Genomic DNA, 14,546 nt, shown 5'->3' on the forward strand with positions numbered 1-14,546 from the left:
TCCCAGTGTCAATGTGTGTACTTGTTTTTTTTTGTTTTTTGGTGTTTTTTTTGAGACGGAGTCTCGCTCTGTCACCCAGGCTAGAGTGCAGTGGTGTGATCTTGGCTCACTGCAAGCTCCGCCTCCTGGGTTCATGCATTCTCCTGCCTCAGCCTCCCAAGTAGCTGGGACTACAGGTGCCCACCACCACGCCCGGCTAACTTTTTGTATTTTTAGTAGAGATGGGGTTCCACTGTGTTAGCCAGGATGGTCTCTATCTCCTGACCCACCTTGGCCTCCCGAAGTGCTGGGATTACAGGCGTGAGCCACCGTGCCAGGCCACTTGTTTTTATTTCTTGATTTGTCACCTTCAAGTGATACCTTATTTATTTATTTTTAATTTTTATTTTTTTAAGGTTACACAATAATTTATTGAGGGCCTCCTCTCCCCGCCCTTTCAGTCTCTAGGTCACTTTTCCGCTTGTAGATGTTGCACGTCAGCCCTAGAAAGATGACTGGGGGCAGGGGCACTGCGTACTGTTCAGTGAGACTCATAACGTGGCTGTAACTGTCTTCCTATTATTGCAAGAACACGGCCAGCAGATCCAGCTCCTCATACAGTCTTCACCGGGGCCACCTTCTCGGCCTCCTTCTGCCCGTAATTCTCCTTCAGGATCTGGTACCGTTTCGGAGTGGCCCGTTGCAGACACTGAACCACCAGCCAGCTGCATTTGTTGTCCTGTTTGTTAGTGCCAACTTTGCTGGTCACATTGGGGTCCCCAAAAGAGGTCAAGGTAATCATCCTGAATCTGAAAGAACTCTCCCTTTCCCATCTCCAGCAGGATCTTCCTGGCATTGGTGTGCTCCTTCTCACCATCAGTGCCTGCCATGTACATGGCTGCAGCTACAGGAAGGTAGAAGGAGTAGAAAGCTGCCTTGTACTTGACGCTAGATTTGCACCTCTTTTTAGTGAATCTGCCAAGATCTGCATTGCCATGGGGGGCTGTGATGAGGTCCAGGGTCTGTCCAATCTCAGTCTGATAGAAACACTGCAAGAGGAGCTGGATCAGGTTCAGGTAATAGGGCTGCTCCCGGCAACAGAGCTTCAGCAGGCAGTAGATACATGCTTCCCTTCCAGAAGCATATCATCACTGATGGCATCCAAACCCACGCCTGGCTTCTGTAACCAGCAGATCTGTCCCCAGCGGTGAGGGATGAAGCCGTGATGTCATCTGCCACCAGGAAGAAAGCTTGCAGCAGTTCCACACACCAGCCCACAGTCAGGGCCCGCTGAGACTCTCAGCATCCTGTTTCCTCAGCTCCATCAGCTCCCGGAATGCTACTAGCACCGTCAAAGCCCAGTGTTACTTGCCTCCAATGCCATTGTACTACAGGACCTCCCTGAGCTGGGTGATAGCATCTCCTGTCTCTGGGTGCCCCATCTCATTCTCAGTCAGCACCCTAACAATCTGGGAGAAGCACTGAATGAAATCCTGATTTCTTGGACATAAACATCTGATCTCTGGTCTCCATTCATTCTGAGTGAGGAGCAAAGGGCTTTGTTCCTGGATGCGGGTTTCTGCTTGATACCTTTTTAATTCTGGCTAACACCACTGATGTAATCAGTGAGTTTATTTACCTTTCTACCCACTTGCCGTTTTTCTCCTATTTTTTGTTAGTTGTAATAATTCTACATCATTAGAGCATCCAATTTTGTCTCTCATCCCCCCATCTGTACAATTAAACATATGTAACACTCACCCCCAGACCTTATGCCAAGGCTTCTATAATCATTTACGATTGTCTGAAGCTGGCTCACTGGTAAATTTCTTAGGAAAGGCTCATGGGAAAAAATATTCCCTGAGTATTAGCGTGCTCTGAACTGTCTGGGTGGATTTTGTACTCGGACAGTTTGTCTGGATGTGAAGATCCTTTGGTGTTGACTCTTCTGGGTTTTTACAATGTTCTCTTTCAAAATATATTCAAGTTTTTCTTTTTTCCCCCAAGAAATTTTTACCTAATTATAGTTTTCCATTTGTGTTCTGTTCCATTGCTTTTTCTTTCTTCAGGGACTTCAATTAATATATATCAAATCTTCATCCTAAATCCCTTTTTTCTCCTTCCCTGCTCCCTGCATTTTTTTTTTTTTTTTTTTTTTTGAGTCAGGGTGTCACTGTCACACAGGCTGGAAGGCAGTGGCGTGATGTCAGCTCACTGCAACCTTGACCTTCTTCTCAAGGGATCTTCCCACCTCTGCTTCCCAAGTAGCTGGGACTACAGGTGCGCCACAATGCCCAGGTCTTTCCGGCTTTTCCTTACCGTGCATTCCATTGGTAACTTTCCATTTTTGTATTCCTTCTTAGTCTTCATTTCTACTTTTTCCCCAAATTTCACTTGACTGATCTGGGTGACAGAGGGAGACTCCCACTCAAAACGAAAAACAAACAAAAACCCTTCTTTGCCTTCAGTGTTGCCCCTCATATAATTTTTTTTTTTTTTGAGATGGAGTCTCATTCTGTCGCCAGGCTGGAGTGCAATGGCGCGATCTTGGCTCACTGCAACCTCCGCCTCCCAGGTTCAAGTGACTCTCCCACCTCAGCCTCCTGAGTAGCTGGGATTACAGGTGCACGCCACCATGCCCAGCTAATTTTTGTATTTTTGGTAGAGACGGGGTTTCACTGTGTTAGCCAGGACCGTCTCAATCTCTTAACTTTGTGATCCACCCGCCTCGGCCTCCCAAAGTGCTGGGATTACAGGCGTGAGTCACCGCGCCCGGCCCCCTCATAGAATATTTTAAAGCCTAAAACTAAAGCAACTGCTTCTAATTTTAAAAAAATTCCAGGTACCCTTTTCTCAAATAAAAGCTTACACAGAAACTCAAAATGAAAAATCACAACTATCCAGCTTTGGCATTCTTTCCCCTCTCGGGCCTACGTTTCTCCCAGAATCTTTGGCACTTAGTCTGAAAATCACCAAGCTAAAAAGAAAGCAACCTCTTCATTTTACGTGAAGAGTCATGGCTCAGAAATGGAAGAAAACCACCCTGCTTATTTTAAGGCTCAATCCCAGAAGAATGATTCCAGATCGAGGGTGAGAACCGGGCATCTGGATTTTGTTAACTCTCTCTAGGTGACTTTAATGCACAGTGAAGTTTGAGGGCCACCACACTAGATACATGCTGCCCAATATGGTAGCCACCAGCCACACATGACTACATTTAAATTAACTAAAAATTAAAAATTCAGGCCCTCAGTTGCACTAGCCACATCTCCAGTGTTCAATAGCCACATGAGAATAGTGACTGCCATTCTGTATGGTAAATACACACAGAACATTTCCTTTTTTTTTTTTTTTGAGACGGAGTCTCGTTCTGTCGCCCAGGCTGGAGTGCAATGGCGTGATCTTGGCTCACTGCAAGCTCTGCCTTCCGGGTTCACGCCATTCTCCTGCCTCAGCCTCCCGAGTAGCTGGGACTACAGGCACCCACCACCACACCTGGCTAATTTTTTGTATTTTTAGTAGAGACAGGGTTCCACCATGTTAGCCAGGATGGTCTCAATCTCCTGACCTCGTGATCCGCCTGCCTTGGCCTCCCAAAGTGCTGCGATTACAGGTGTGAGCCTCCCAAAGTGCTGTGATTACCCGGCCAGAACATTTCTATTACTGCAAAACTCTTCTGGATACTGCTACTCTAGACAGCTGTCTTCATATTAGAGCGTGCATCCAAAAGGACGCAGATTGGATTGGAAGATATTTAAATATCTATTTTTAACTGATTTTTAAATCTCCTTTTTAAAGCTATGTTTTATAATTTGCATGTATTAGTAAAGCACTGCATATAGAATATAAAATATGTGTATGTGTTTATATTCTATTTGGTATGCAAGCTTAAAAACTATTTATTGATAGAGTATATGGCTAAAAAAGTTTGGAGACCCATATATACTAAACACCTATGTCTTTTAAAACATTTGCCTGGGCTGACAAAGGTTTTGACTGGAGAGTCTTCCTAGGCACAGATTTTTATTTTTATTTATTTTTATTTTTTGGAGACGGAGTCTCGCTCTGTCGCCCAGGCTGGAGTGCAGTGGCCGGATCTCAGCTCACTGCAAGCTCCGCCTCCCGGGTTTACGCCATTCTCCTGCCTCAGCCTCCCGAGTAGCTGGGACTACAGGCGCCCGCCACCTCGTCTGGCTAGTTTTTTGTATTTTTTTTTTAGTAGAGACGGGGTTTCACCATGTTAGCCAGGATGGTCTCGATCTCCTGACCTGGTGATCCGCCCGTCTCGGCCTCCCAAAGTGCTGGGATTACAGGCTTGAGCCACCGCGCCCAGCCTGATTTTTATACTTCAAACCCAAATCCCCAAACATGAGAAGTCCCTTTTTTTTTCTTTTTAAATATACACATATATTTTATTTTAAAAAGCACAAGAACATTATACAAGTTTTAAATTTACATTTTTGCAATAAAAGTTATCAATATATGCATTATTTGTATAACTTCATCATGGATGGAATTTGAATCAGTGGTATAAACATGTTGCAGTCACTAAATATAGATAATCATCACAGTGAACCAAAATGCATAGTTGTTATGAAATGACAAATGACCACTAAAAGGTGAACTCACAGCCCATACACCAATATAATAAATTAATTATACAGATATATTTTTCTTCACCATATCATTAAAACTCTCACTAGCCCCTCACCAAACATTAGGAAAACACAGTTCTGGAGCCATCCTGTTGAACCAGTGCCTTCACATACTACACTAAAGAAAATAAAGTGACTCAGTTGCTTGTTTGTAAGTAAACTTCATAACCATAATTGTTTGCAATGATTAAGGTAAATCACTAGGACATTTGAACATAATGAGAAATCCCTGGGGCTTGGGGCAGCACTGAGACATATGCTCACCTACAGTGCAAAAATCGGAATCAATCGCAATCAGTGGAACGCAATATGAAACGGGTTCTTTGGCAGTAAAGGTCTGGCTGGACATTGCCAGATAGTCCCTCTGTCCTCTTAAGAGTCTAACTCCAGAATTTATTAAGTTAATATAAAAAGGACTAAAAGAAAGTCCGTTTATCTTTGCTGAATTGGGGCCCATCTATTAGGGTAGAAGTCAGCATCTTCTGTTTCCTATTCTAGCCCAGATTTCCCAAACAATCCACTCAACACAATTACATAACAAACACAAATGTTCAAATACTTTAATTATTCTGGCAAATCTGACAAACTGAATACTGAATTTCCTGATCCTTACCTGTTATTTTTACAAATTGTTCACTAGAGATGTATCTATTTATCCGGATACCTTCTGAATTGTAATTATTCAAGTAGAAAATCATGATTGTGATTCTGACGTCTGCTCAGGCCAATCCCTTACTGCAAGATCACTTTTCTTTACATAAAAGGATCAAAAAAATCTAGCCCCAAATGTGCATCACGAATCACTTAGCAAATATATTTTTACTTGCCTGCCTTTGCTGAGCAAAAAGAAGGTAAGAAAACATTTACACACGTATGTGAGACACTAGTAGCCAAGGGCAAAATAAGATACAGTCTTTGAATGCATCTTTCAAGGTTCTAACATTACCCCAGAAACAACGTAAGTTAAAATGGAAGGTTTCCATTTATCTTTTGTCTGCTGTTTTATATCACAATTTCTTGATACAAAAAATAAAAGCCAGGAATCAAGAAGTCTATGCACAAATTCAGGAGAGCTCTATTATTTATAAACAAGATGGCTCAACCACAGCATGTTATAACAGGACACAGACTACTGATCACATGGCTTTTTTGGTGGTTTGTACTAGTCATAAAACCAGAGTTTATGAAAAGGTTGCACACAGACAACATCAAGGATTTGTCTTTTACAAAGATATAGAAGATTGTGGAATTGGCTTAAATCCGATTGTTCTAATTTACAGTTGTCATGATCCACTCATGTCATGATCCACTCATTGGGAGAATTTTCTTATCCTCATTCTATAAATAGTTTACATCAGAATTACAAGAGGTTTCTGAGAGTCAAATAGGATGGTACCACAATCTCCTCGCAGAACGAGATCTGCCTTTGGAAAATGTTAAGTATTATTTCAAAACTCAACAAAGCTACTGGTAGTCAGAGGTACAGAACTGCAAGCTCTGTACCATCAGGAATGAATAATAAATACATTACCCTAACTTTTCTTGAGTTCTACAGTGAGAAAAAATCTTTTCCACATCGGCAGAAATCATCCTGTCCACATCGAGATTGAATTTAATTTGTGGTGATAGCAGCAGGTGGCACATTAGGGGTATTTCCTTAAAAGAGAAATAATAAAAAATTTATATTTGGAATCTTTCTCAATTCAAGTATATTGCATGGTTTCTGCAATTCTTCTTTAGCTGCAAGGAAGACTATCACAGATTATTAGAATCTTGTCAGCGATCCAATGTCAGCTGAACTAAACTTGCGGGGAAAACACCAAATACAAAATTGCAGAAGAGTTAACCAACATATAAAAATGTCCACAACTGTTTGACGTGACTTCATCTACCAAGTGGATGAAATGAAATGAGACAAATTATGAAGGGGAATACATTCTCTGGAAATACCAGCACATAAAACAGATTCATCTACGTCCTTTTTTCCTGTGAAGCATATGTTTGCTAACTGAAAGCAATACTCCATTAAGAAATACTTTATTGATGTAAGTGTATCTGGACATGGAGCTAAAGACCCTCCAATACTTCCCCAGCCCTCAGAAAGTTTTCCATAATTCTGAATCAGCCTTTATTACTGGTCGTCATTTGTGATTGTTTTGAGGCAGAGTTGGAGCTCACAGTAACTGCCAGTTGAATCCAAATAACATCTGATTAGTCTCTTGGCTCCTAGCAATCTCTTCTATAATGCAGTGTTGTTGCCAGACCAAATGGAGCTTCCGATACCGCTCATGAGATAAATGAAGGGGGTTGCCCCTCCTTTAGGGAAAAAAGAAAAAACATGTAAGTTTGAATCTAGTAACTGCCACATCTTTATTGTCTAAATTAGTATGCACTCTTGAGATGTTCCTGGAGCTGGAAGGACTCACCGGCACAGGGCTTAAAAAGGGATATTTTCCCTTCACCATTGATCACTAAGAACTTGACAGGCTACTTAGCTAATAAAGCAGAAATACACTCCTTGACTATTCATAAAATAGGTCAGGTATACTATGGCATTATGGGACCTCACTTAAATGGTCAGTGAGGTTTATAACTTGAAGCAGCACTATTCTTTTTTGGTGGTTAGCTTGAATAGCTTTTTGGCTTCATATTGTTATCTAGCTTCAATTTATGATCTTTGCACAGTAGAGGTTAGGTCTGACATATAACACTAGGCCCTAAAATTATATTTTGCTACTCAGAGATGTTTGGTTGTAACTGTCCTTATGATATGACAAACTGGCTGGTTATCAGCAAATAACTAGCAAATAATTTAATAAAATAATTATACTTAAATTCTAGAGTTGCACAGTTTTTAACACTGTATAACAGTTAATCCAAAATGACTTAAGTCTGGCTATTGCCAGTAATAAAGAACTGTGAGATCCTAATTCCTTTAGACATTGAAGTGCCTCAGCTGGTTGGGATTTTGTTTTTTGTTTTTTTTTTTTTTTTGAGACGGAGTTTTGCTCTTTTTGCCCAGGCTGGAGTGCTGTGGTACGATCACGGCTCACTGCAACCTCTGCCTTCCGGTTTCAAGCAATTCTCCTGCCTCAGCCTCCAGAGTTGCTGGGATTACAGGTGCCCGCCACGACACCTGGCTAATTTTTTTTGTATTTTTAGTAGAGACAGGGTTTCAGCATGTTGGCCAAACTAGTCTCGAACTCTTGACCTTGTGATCCGCCCGCCTTGGCCTCCCAAAGTGCTGGGATTACAGGTGTGAGTCACTGCGGCCGCCTGGTTGGGGATTTTTAAACTGCCAAATTAATTTAAAACTCTGCTTTGTACCCTTGTGGAACAACTAAGACTATCCTCAGTCATTAACTACTTTCACCACTCTGCTTTTCTCCCTAAACCAAAGACAGGTCAAATGTCATCCCAATAGAAACAAAGCTCTGTATGATCCAAGGTCCCAAGCCCCATCTATTAAGCCTATTCTTTCTGAGCAACATTTCAAAGGAACAAAATTTCAGTGAACCAAAGAGTTTATTGTAAGGAGGTCTAATCTTTATCTATATGTACTTTTGAGATCACTGTCAGTCACTTCATTTTCGTAAGCCATCAGTAGGTCAGTAGGACCCCAGCTCCTACCACCAGGGAAGGATACAGAAAAGTTCAGGATTATAAATATTTTGCTAATGCTCAGAAGGAAAGAAGGCTGATATAGCTGGCTAACAAAAAGTCTTAGTTGGGTAGGGTGGCTCATGCCTGTAATCGCAGCACTTTGGGAGGCCAAGGTGGGCATCTGGATCACCTGAGGTCAGGAGTTTGAGACCAGTCTGGCCAACATAGTGAAACCCCATCTCTACTAAAAATACAAAAAAAATTTAGCCGGGTGTGGTGGTGCATGCCTGTAGTACCAGCTACTTGGGAGGCTGAGGCAGGAGAATCGCTTGAACCCTGGAGGTAAAGGTTGCAGTGAGCCGAGATCCAGCCTGAGTGACAGAGTGAGAGTCTGTCTTAAAAAAAAAAAGTTTCAAGTATTGCAATGGCAACAATTATCTCTAAACCAAACTTCATCACTGGACACTACAAATGTATACTATCAGTGTCAATCCTTTTAAGCAATTCTGAAGAAAGGTTGATTACAAATAATAGAACATTGAAACATTAGGATGGCTGGGGCCTTTAAAAATTTTGGAGAAATACTACCTTCAAATTTTGGAGAAGCACACAGTTGTTGAAAATTATGTGCTAAAGAATGGCATCATATTTAATATTTAAAATTTGAAGCCATTTAAAAAAGAGCTCTCGGCCGGGTGCAGTGGCTCATGCACTTTGGGAGGCTGTGGTGGGTGGATCACTCAAGGTCAGGAATTCCAGACCAGCCTGGCCAAGATGGTGAAACCCCGTCTCAACTAAAAATACAAAAATTAGCCGGGTATGGTGGCGTATGCCTTGTAGTCCCAGCTACTCAGAAGGCTGAGGCAGGAGATTCACTTGAACCTGGGAGGCGGAGGTTGCAGTGAGCCGAGATAGTGCCATTGCACTCCAGCCTGGGTGACAGAGGGAGACTCTGTCTCCCAAAATAAATATATAAATAAAAAATAAAAGTAAAAGGTAGCTCTCAATTACTTTTTTTTTTGAGACAGAATCTCCCTCTGTCGCCCAGGCTGGAGTGCAGTGGGCGATCTTGGCTCACTGCAACCTCCTGGGTTCAAGTGATTCTCCTACCTCAGCCTCCCGAGCAGTTGGGATTACAGGCGCGCACCACCATGCCTGGCTAATTTTTGTATTTTTAGTAGCAACGAGTTTTCACCATGTTGGCCAGGCTGGTCTCAAACTCCTGGCCGCAAATGATCTGCCTGCTTCAGCCTCCCAAAGTGCTGGGAATACAGGTATAAGCCAAGTGTCCGGCCTCAATTACCTTTTGTGATTAAAGAACTATCACCGTTTACATACAATAATATGACTGAAATAGAAAACAAACAATATAAAAGAGAACTTACTGAAACCTTCCTATTATAAAAAAAATCTTACTTCAGGCCAGGGTCTGTTTCTCCATATTCATCCAAGTAAGGAGCTGGATAGGCACAGCCTCTGGCTTTACCTTCAACCAGGACCACTCGGCACTCTCTGATTCTGAAAGAGAAAACCAACAGGAATATGGTTAAGTGTATGTGTGCAAATGATAGGCACTGCATCAATGTTAATCTAGAGAAAAGACATGGCCAATATCTGTTAGAAATTCAGTATACAGACAATATAAACAGACAAATAGACTAAATTATGTTTTGTCTAAATAAAAGAGAACACATATTGCTATTTCTGTTGAAGCTATAGAAAAGGAGCAGTGGATTTGGTGAAATGAGATCAGTGATACTGACAGAATCTGTTGAAGGGAGGAAGCTGTCCTACTTCAGCCACAGACATCTTGGAAAATGGTGGCTGGGGTTGTCTCTATTCTAATTTCTGACACAACCTGGACAGGGGAGGGAACCTCACAGAAGAACAGAATCACATCTCCTAGTCTGATAACCTCAAGTCAGACAGAGTATCAGCTAGGGAAGTATACCAACTTTTCTGGCTAGAGCTCGCCTGAAACACTGCAGATTAGAAAGAGCCACTGCCACCCTGAAGGCACCTGGGACTTTTATGTCTCTTGGGAAACAGACATAAAAAAGGATTGCGTACACATGTACAGGGGCAAGTACTTTACAGAGAAATTTATTTAAACAGCTGGGCTAAGGTAGTGGGTTTATTTGCTGTGGGTTCCCTAAAAATAGGTGTTTAGGTTTGGCTTCCATACATTCTTTCCCCTTGGTTCAAAAGATGCCTATGAGTAATGATTACATATTTCACAGTTAGAAAGACATTTGGGTTTATGTAACAGAAACTGTGTACATGAGGAGAGTGGAAAGAAAAAGGATATATATCCACTTTGAATTTTATTTCTCTGCAGGCAACTTAAACTCTTCTTTCATAAATATAAGTGACTATTTTTCTTTTTTCTCTATTTTTTTTTTTCCAGACGGAGTCTCGCTCTGTTGCCCAGGCTGGAGTGCAGTGGCATGATCTCTGATCACTACAACCTCCGCCTCCCGGGTTCAAGCGATTCTTCTGCCTCAGCCTTCTGAGTAGCTGGGACTACAGGCACCCGCCACCATGCCCAGCTAATGTTTGTATTCTTAGTAGACACGGAGTTTCACCATGTTGGCCAGGCTGGTCTTGAACTCTTGACCTTGTGATCTGCCTGCCTCGGGCCTCCCAAAGTGTTGGGATTACAGGCGTGAGCCACCGTGCCCAGCCATAAGTGACTATTTTTCTATCCTCAATCTTTTGCTGAAAGACTAGGAGAAATGGTGGGTTAATAGATGAAATAAAGGTATCACAGGACAAACCAAAGTTAACAATTTACATGGACTTTTTTTTTTGATAGAGGATCTCACTCTGTTGCCCAGGCTAGAATGCAATGGCACGTTCATGGCTTTCTGCAGTCTTGAACTCCCAGACTCAAGCGGCCCATCCACCTCAGCCTCTCAAGTAGCTGGGAAAACAGCCATGTGCTACCATGCCTGGCTAATTTTTTACAGAGATGGGGTCTTGTCATGTTGCCCAGGCTGACCTTGAACTACTGACCTCAAGTGATTCTCTTGCCTCAGCCTCCCAAAGTGCTGGGATTATAGGCATAGGTCATTGTGCCTGGCCTACATGTACCTTTTATTTGTTTATTTTTATTTTAAAGAACCCATCTTCCAGGAAGATTACATTTTAAATGTAAGTTTTAGGACTCGAAGTTCTTTCATTATACCTGAGTATTATATAATATCAAAGCAATTAATACAAACTCTATCGTATTTAAGATTTTCCATAAATAATGGAAATGTTAACAGAAACCCGTTCTTTTTTCACAGTATCTTCTCAAATGTAATTTCACGTCAGTAACAGGTTAATACTCTAACTTCTGATTGATTATTTGCTATCAACACACTGTCCCAATAGAGACCCCCACATTGGATCCAGATTCCTTAAGTTCATCATAAAGCTTCCAGAACACTCACTACTCACTTTAGGAAAATGCAGACTCCAGCTCCACAGTGAAGTGCGTGAAAAATGCAAGCTCCAACCTCTTCCCCGTTCACAATTTCTTGGCAGCAAATGTTCTGAGAACATAGTATAGCCCCACAGAAAAGACAGAGGACAGGATGCTTTCGCTCATCATCTGCAGACCGTGGGCACCTCAAAAGGGAAGAAAACATTTAGAAAATGGTGGAAAAACAAAACAAGTACCATATATCCTGTTAGCAATCAAGCATATTTTCATCACTGACCCCTTTCCAGCAAAGGAAGCTCTTAAAACACAAGGAAACATTGAATTAGCTAATTCCTCTTTAGTATGCCCCCAAAAGGGCTTCCTGGAAAATCTTCCAATTAATCCATAGTAAGACAATCTATATTACATAAATGGTGTGCTGATAATTCTCATAAAGTATGGTGGTTGAATATATGCTTTGTGATTGAGATTCACTGACAGACTCCAGTCTTCATCTGACATGCCCAAGTTACAGTTACCTGCCTCCTCTGTATTGGGTTAGTCAAGCTTGTGTCTTCAATGTTGAAGGGATATGACCTTGTAAGTATGCAATTGTTTAAAAGAAAAAAAATTACATTTTACAGTAAGGGCCCAAACACATCCCCCCATTTCTTTTTTTTTGAGACGGAGTCTTGCTCTGTCACCCAGGTTAGAGTGCAGTGGCATGATCTTGGCTCACTGCAAACTCCACCTCCCCGGTTCAAGCAATTCTCCTGCCTCAGCATCCTGAGTAGCTGAGACTGAAATGAGAGACTATAGCCTTTGAGTTGGCCCACCCTTCCATCTGGGAATCACAGTCTTAGGAAGAAAAAAGTGATAGTGCTGACTTGCTTGAGTCAACCAGTGTTTTATGATGAGACCATTTTACATAGTATGCTGGAGGCGTGCTATAATGCCCCACCAAGGGGGAAAACGGTTATCTTTTAAAAAGGAGTTTGCCATGCTCCTCCCATCTATGCTGTACATTGAACACAATGGGAAACATCAAATTCCTTAATTTGGGAAGTAGAAGATAAATGCAACCAAAGGAGAAATCCAACTAGCCCCACACTGGGGTCGGAATAAAGAACATCAGAAAGAATCTCCAATAGGGTACTGACAGCTCTTTTTCTGATCCCCCGTTTCTCAGACAGGATTAAAACAAACAAACAAACAAAAACCAAAACAAACAAAACCCCACCTCTGTCTCCATAGGAGCAGAGGGACTCTGTGCATAGGATGAGAGGACTATTTTCACTTCCAGGAGGTTTCTCCAGAACATAGTTATAGCTCTTTTTGGATAAAGCCAACATCTTTCATTTTTAACACAGGATGGCTGAGTCTGAGTCATGAGCCATCCTACAGAGGAAAGGCGGGGAGGGAGCCTAAAGCATACCACTGAGCAGCCACTAGGGATGGCTCCATCTTATGGAAATTGGTGGTGACAATAAAACTGGAAGAGATTATAGGATTGATCTTCATTCTTATGTGAAATCTATAAGTAGTAATATCATCCAGAAGGATCCTCACTGTGATTAATAAAGACCAACACGCTCCTCAGATCCTCCTAGGAGCCAACAACTTGATATTCTTTTTTTTTTTTTTTTAATTATACTTTAAGTTCTAGGGTACATGTGCATAACGTGCAGGTTTGTTACATATGTATACTTGTGCCATGTTGGTGTGCTGCACCCATCAACTCGTCAGCACCCATCAATTCATCATTTATATCAGGTATAACTCCCAATGCAATCCCCCCCCTTCCCCTTTTTTTTTTTTTTTTTTTTGAGACGGAGTCTTGCTCTGCCGCCCAGGCTGGAGCGCAGTGGCCGGCTCTCAGCTCACTGCAAGCTCCGCCTCCCGGGTTTACGCCATTCTCCTGTCTCAGCCTCCCGAGTAGCTGGGACTACAGGCGCCCGCCTCATTGCCCGGCTAGTTTTTTGTATTTTTTAGTAGAGACGGGGTTTCACCGTATTAGCCAGGATGGTCTCGATCTCCTGACCTCGTGATCCGCCCGTCTCGGCCTCCCAAAGTGCTGGGATTACAGGCTTGAGCCACCGCGCCTGGCTGATATTCTTTTTTTTTTGAGACAGGGTCTGGCTCTGTCACCCAGGCTGGAGTGCAGTGGCACAGTCACAGCTCACTGCTCCCTCAACCTCCTTGGTTCAAGTGATCTTCCCTCCTCAGCATCCCGAGTAGCTGAGACTACAGGCACATGCCACCAAGTCTAGCTAATTATTTTGTATTTTTTTGTAGAGACGGGGTCTTGCCACATTGCCCAGGATGGTCTTGAACTCCCGAGTTCAAGTGATTCACCCACCTCAGCCTCCTAAAGTGCTGGGGTTACAGGCATGAGCCACTGTACTCGGCCAACCTGATATTCTTAATGCCTGGAAGATAATATCTATTCACCAGGCTTTTATGGTAGCAATGTAGCCCCAAGATTAGGAGAATTACTGAATTTAGAGATGGATGCAATCTTTGAAATTAATTAGCTAATTGTTTGAGGGCTGAAAGGCAAAGTGACCCAACCATTCCTTTAGATGATTGACTAGAAAGGGAGCTAGTACAGGAAGGTCAATTTTATCCTGTAACAGTGGCTAGGGTGTGACCTACTCAAGACCCTACTGGGACAGTTAACTTCCCCAACTTCATGGCTTAAAACAATAGTTATAACTAGAAAAGAGAATTTCCTGAGTCATTCTGCAGGGCAGTGATTCTCAGAGCGAGTCAAAGAGGGGCTCTTTAAGACCTCAAATGATCTTTTTTTTTGAGACAGAATCTTACTCTGTTGCCCAGGCTGAACCGTTGCCCAGGCTGAAGTGCAGTGGCGTGATCTCGGCTCACTGCAACCCACGCCT

The 14,546-nt window shown here is 42.3% G+C and overlaps 1 protein-coding gene and 1 pseudogene across 1 annotated transcript in view; both read right to left on the minus strand.

Annotated features, from left to right (window-relative positions):
- Positions 1-408: 408 nt before the first annotated feature.
- LOC105511124 lies at positions 409-1,534 on the minus strand (annotated as a pseudogene).
- Positions 1,535-4,359: 2,825 nt separating this feature from the next.
- Positions 4,360-14,546, minus strand: part of UBR1 (ubiquitin protein ligase E3 component n-recognin 1) — a 158,669-nt gene continuing 148,482 nt past the window's right edge. Inside the window, exons 45-47 of the mRNA XM_011941205.1 lie at positions 11,682-11,852; positions 9,654-9,755; positions 4,360-6,950 (exon numbers count right to left, since the gene is read on the minus strand). Coding sequence (XP_011796595.1) covers positions 6,809-6,950; positions 9,654-9,755; positions 11,682-11,852 — 415 coding nt within the window. The 3' untranslated portion in view covers positions 4,360-6,808. The remainder of the gene's footprint in view (positions 6,951-9,653; positions 9,756-11,681; positions 11,853-14,546) is intronic.

The sequence above is a fragment of the Colobus angolensis genome, unplaced genomic scaffold (genome assembly GCF_000951035.1).
Source record: "Colobus angolensis palliatus isolate OR3802 unplaced genomic scaffold, Cang.pa_1.0 Scaffold199, whole genome shotgun sequence".
Lineage (NCBI taxonomy): Eukaryota > Metazoa > Chordata > Mammalia > Primates > Cercopithecidae > Colobus > Colobus angolensis.